The sequence below is a fragment of the Dinoponera quadriceps genome, unplaced genomic scaffold (assembly GCF_001313825.1).
Source record: "Dinoponera quadriceps isolate SergipeBrazil2010 unplaced genomic scaffold, ASM131382v1 scaffold5021, whole genome shotgun sequence".
NCBI lineage: Eukaryota > Metazoa > Arthropoda > Insecta > Hymenoptera > Formicidae > Dinoponera > Dinoponera quadriceps.
Genome location: NW_014560366.1, coordinates 986184 through 991974, shown reverse-complemented (window position 1 = coordinate 991974; position 5791 = coordinate 986184). Strand labels below are relative to the sequence as shown.

Genomic DNA, 5791 nt, shown 5'->3' with positions numbered 1-5791 from the left:
AAAAGTGTCCTTTTATAAGCCGAACTTTGAAATTCTCGTTAAAATGAGTACGTGGCATCGATTTGTAACTGTGACTAAAGTCCTCGTCCGGCCTGTCGCGCTTCCATCTAGTTGTCGGTGAAAAATTTAACTAATATCTGTTTAAAAAATAAGTGACTCATACAACGTCTGGAAGTAACACAGATATAACAGGCGCGTTATTGAGAAGAATTACACTTCTGCGGCGGTGCCATTTATATCGCCGCGTTGCACGTCGCTCGAAGTTAAAGAGAAAGATACGACAAGTACATGGGTTTTGTAAATTGATTTCTATCGCTCGACATCTACTTTAGCTACCACCGCCGAAGATAGTAAATTACATGCACCCTATAGATTTCCACGGTTACGATGTATTTCTCTCTTGTACCTCACGATGGTCGTAACTATAAACGAGAATGAAATTCGCTCAATAAAGTGCGACTGTGCCGCCGCCTCCGCCGCCGCCGCCACTACTGCCGCGCCTGTACATATGTATGGGTACATACAAATGTACGGTTAGAATAAAAAGATTTTTCAGAGACGAGAGACTGAATAGTACTCCCCGGTGTTAAAGTAGCCCGGGCTTTTAAACTGGTTGCCCTAGTTCCCCACTCTATTCCTTCTGAATGTTTGATGTTGAAAAATTCGCGTACTCTCGGAACGCTGATCTTCTTTTAATTCTTCTTTCCGGTATCTTTCCGCTTATCTGCTACGAACGTATCTCCGGCCGCGGGTACGAACGTAAGAAAAATCGCTGTACTTAGTGACATCTTAAGCGATTACTCGACGAATATAGTGCCGGCGAGTTATCCACCCTTGTTGCCATGAATTAAATCTGAGCGCCGGCAGTTAGCTAATCGCATGCGGCCATACATCCATGAATAAATCAAACCTTTCGCGATGAATAAGTGATCTCGGCTATTGCTTGAGACGTGTCGGAAAAAACGAAGAATGTATTCGGTATCGCGATTTTGCGTCACTAAGATCGCTTTGTGCGACGCATTTAGGGGAGAAAAAGGATAAAGTGAGCGCCCAACGCTCTCTGAATGAGCAATTTTCACCAAAATGCTTCGATCGGACTTTGCGTCAAGGAGTCCGCCATCAAAGGGTATTAGTCGATCGCGCTTCCTATATAAGCAGGCGGAGATTACTCAGTCGATGTGTAGTTCATACCGGTTAACGAGCTGACCGCACAGGACACCATGGTTGATCCACATGCCGACCCTACCGATGTTCGGACTCTGATCTTGCATTTGTGGCCAATCAGCAGCTTTGATATCAAAGGACGGGAGAATGGCAAGCTAAACGCTCGCAAGACGCGGAATTCCAATATAATACTCTAACGTCTTAATTATAATTAATTATAATTGCTCGCCCTTTGCGTCACCACTTTCGACATCGTGTAATATTTTCTATCATAATTTTATCTCTCTCATGATTAGATATAGTAATGATCAAATATTCTTAAAATATTTACGTCTACAACTAACCGAAAATTATATACAATGGAAAATATATATAATATATATATATTATAACATATACAATATAGAAAACTATCTAGATATAACCTACTCGTGAAATTTCGCAGAAGGAAAAAATAATAATCGCGATAATCGTAGCAGGAATTCATAATAATTCAAGTTGTATGCTGCACAACAATACATTTCACACGAGGAAAGGAGCGTATGGCTTGTCAGCGGAACGCATTTAACTCTGACACGCACAGCGCTTTAAACTCATCAGCTTTTACATGGGATTTCAAATGACTCGCAGGAGGTTTCAAACGAAAAACGCAAGTCAGTTGGTCAATCCATTAGAACCATTTCGTTCGAGACTTGCTGCGTAATGCTTGCGATTCAACTGACTTGCATTACACATGCAATGCCTCGAGAAGCATATGCCGCCGACTTATGACATTCCTTCCTCCTCCCTCGCCCGCGTGCGCGCGCTGAAATTCATCGCTCGCTCCGTTTCAAATTGTAGAAATTCAATTATTACGAGCAGAGAGAAGTATATTTGCGCAAAATTTATATTTCGCGTCTCGCGTTTGCAAATTGTCGTTATGGCGCGGTCTGTTTATCACCGCGAGATTTACAAAGATGAAAAGAGCGGAAAATCACGAATTTGCACGCGGTAGAAATCGCGGCCGCTTGTTATTAGCGCTTTTTTTCTCGCGGGATTTTTAACAGTCGTGCGCGGGTCCACCGGGAGCACACTTTTCGAAAACGCGTTTTGCCGCGTCCCTTTGTTGTCACGGTGTACTACACTGACACTCAGTTTGCATGGATTCCAAGAGCCGAACAGCGTGGGATGTTGTTGCGTTGTTTGACGACTGCAGAATCTAAAGCGCGCGCGAGAGAGCCGTAACTACGGCGTTCCGTTTAAAATTGCCCGATAATGGCCGCTGCGGTTTCGGATTGACGGCCGGTTCTTTTGTAGCTATGCTCATGCAAACACGCTTTCATTCGTCCTCGCCCGATCCCTGTCATCGGGTTGTCTGTCCAACCCTGTTCTCGCACACGCCCGTGCTCGTCAGTCCCGCGACTTTATAAGCAATAACCAAACGCGCGACAGGTTTACGCGCGTCGCAGTCCTTACGCCCCTGCATCACCGCCGCTGGCTGCCAGGTGCGGTCGCGGACTTTTTTATGCATACGTGTTTTACGAGACGCGAGCCCTCCTTATCACGGTCAGCGGGCAGACGGGAAAATAAAACGTGATTCCTCTCATGACGAGCCACACGGTGGTCTGCGACTCTCAGGGACACGTACGTCTCTCATCCGGTCACACACCGAGCGGTCCGGCTCGGGTCGAGCGTTGCGAACTGCGTTTTCGCGATCTTCGCGTAGAATTTCACTCGGGAATATATACACTCAGAGAGAATCCGTGTTCTCGACGTACTCCGCTGAAAACGTTATTTAAAGTGCTGTTTTAAATATTTTCAACGTTCGTCCAAGTGAGCCTTGAGCTTCGCGACGTAGCAACCGGCTTTTACGTCCCGAAAGATGTTGGGGCCTTCAATTTGTAAAAAGCTTACCGAAACGAGATGCTCAGCGTTCACTACCATCCACAAGACTCGATGACTCGGTGTCGATCGACCTCGCGACAAAAGGGGATGCGACTTCGAAGTCGAGCTCTAGTGCCGTCGATCGACGAGTGCGCGCGTACTCTCCGCATGTACGTCAAAGAACAAATATAGCGCTCGTTTATGAGCGATTCTATTTTTTGCGGCATTACAACGGAAATAATACCGTCTCTCTTACGCTGTATCGCATGTGTCGCGTTTCACAGAACGATACGACTTTATACCGTTCAGTGTCCAAATATAGAGTCTTAGACCTCGTTCTCTCGTCAGAATAGTCGCGCGATATAATTTTAATGTATCCCGATGCGCTATGTTTAGAGCCCGATTCGCGCTAAGAAAAGTTTCAAGTTCCGTGACTTTTTTCTAAACCAGCTACATTCGAGGACTTCCACGTATAGACGCGTGAATCAATCTTGATATGAATAAGTGTGGCACTAGCGTCTTAAGCGCGGTACCGTCAAATGTTGCTTTGCCTCCGGGAAAACACGAATTTATTATTAAAACAGTTCGATATCAGGTATTACTTGAGAAATATTGCAAATGTATTGACACGTTATCATGCATAGTTATATGCATAATATTTAAATTTAGATATGCTTATCAGTATTTTCTTAAAGTTGGCAAAACATCTTGTTTCTGTGACATCACCCGCTTTTACTTCCTCGACGGACACACGAAACAGTTCGAGCAAAAAAGTAACAGCTCGATTTACAACACCTGTGTAATTTTGTAAATACTAGAATATCGAAAACCAAATTGATCTTCGCGAAACATATTTCCCTCTGTAAGCGACGCGCTCTACTGTACACGGAAATGGCCGGGGTGTTACGCTTATAACCTTGTCCCGACCTCAATTTTCACATATAAAAATTGTACATGCTTCTGTCTACTCCACAAATATAATCCCTTTTACATACGGCGGTCCTGTCTTCGTTCGTGACAGAACTGGGACAGCGTGACGGTACTCGGCGTAGCGCGGGATACTCTATACGTCGGATATCCGAAGTAGCCGATAACTTCGCTTACACATCGGAAACACAAACGATCGTCGAGAGCCGTGGGCCGATAGGTCCTCCTCCCTGACGAAATCCATTAAAACGCAATCAATGAAGAGCACCACGTAGAACCGCGAATTACGCTCCTCCCTTCCGCGCGTAGTTTTCAGAAGCGGAAACTGCGGACAAACTAGGTACTCCGGCGTGGCTTCGCGAGCAACGCGGCTGAAACGGAGGTAGAATAAGTAGGTTAACGAAATGGTCGTTCGCAAGCTTGAGATACCGCCACCAATTTCCAGTGGTCCTCAACTCGATTCGAAGTTTCCTCCTAGCCGGCGGGATACCCGTGTTAGAATGCGCCACGAAGCGACAACAATTTTCCAGTCGGTTGTTCCTCCTCCGTGCCGCCATGCATGCATGCGCAAAACGTACTTTGTACGTAAGCCTCGGAAATAGAAGATGTTCCTCTCTACTTCCCTGTCGTGCCCCGTCCGTTGCCTCGCACGGTTCTTTGGAGACGACCCCGAACTCCAACCGGCCGGGGATTCCGCCTCGAGCCCCGAAGAAACGGGCGGGAAAAAAGGGGGAATTATCGGGAGTCTCGAAGAGAAACGGCCGGTGCTTAATTAGCGCGTATAAGAAAGACATTCCGCGAGTGGATTCCTCGCGGTCCGTTTTTATTCGGAATCGCTGTCGCGTCTCGTTCTTCGACGCTAATTGCGTTATTATCGACACTTCTTCCAAATTCCTTCTCCGGCGTTCGCATCGTCACTCCTATTCTTTTCGTCTCGCGTCGCGTCATATTGTGTAATATCGAATACCGTAAGATAACAGCGAGATATAAATAGAGATGATATACGCGCGATAAAGGTGAATGTCAACGGCTTTAATCGTGTGCATGAAAATATGGGATAGAGATTTCTAAATTACGACATTTCACATGTGAATTTCGTACACATGTGTTTTTAATTTATCAAATTACTTCCATTTATATTGTGATTTGTATGTCTTGATCGATATTTATATTTAAATCTAAATCAAAATAATGCAAATAATTAAAGTAATTCCATTGATTTATTTGTGATACATACAAAGTCAATACTGAAGTGGACAACAAAAATACCAAACGACATACTGTCCTTGACGATGACTCGTGACAATGTTGCAAAAAGTAAATAACTGGATGCGTAACGTCACGATCTTCTGGATTAGTTTACTTCTTCATTATAATTGCGTCCAGAAACCATCCCATATTGGTCGTAATAACGACCGCTCCCATCAAAGTTAGTCCTTCAAGCGCGGGCGTAAACCTCGACGACGAAGTTGATACCATGACCTCTCTGGCTCTTGAATCTCATGGTACAGTTGGTGTGTCCTGGTCCACCGTTCAAGATACTCGCGTAAGCACCATTGCCGTTTGTTTTCTGATCGAGCGCTTGAATAAGGGTAATGCGTTCGTATCTCGTGGTATTGAAGGTCTTCTCTTCAGTCACGATCCTCATCCAGGAGGAGTTCTTGACGATACTCTGTCTAACTACGAGTCTGTCACCTGGCAACCTGTAGCCGACGATCAGATTGTGCGATTTGTTTGCAGCAGCAAGGGAACTGAAGCCAGTAGCGGTTCCAATGTTGATGGCCAGTAGAGCGGCGATCACGAGGCCCACAGTGATTATGTATTTCTGCGCCGACAT

The 5791-nt window shown here is 45.3% G+C and overlaps 1 protein-coding gene across 1 annotated transcript; it reads right to left on the bottom strand.

Moving 5' to 3' along the window:
- Nucleotides 1-5392: 5392 nt before the first annotated feature.
- LOC106750756 (probable salivary secreted peptide) lies at nucleotides 5393-5791 on the bottom strand. The gene has a single exon (XM_014631292.1). The coding sequence runs from the start codon at nucleotides 5789-5791 to the stop codon at nucleotides 5393-5395; it is 399 nt and encodes a 132-aa protein (XP_014486778.1).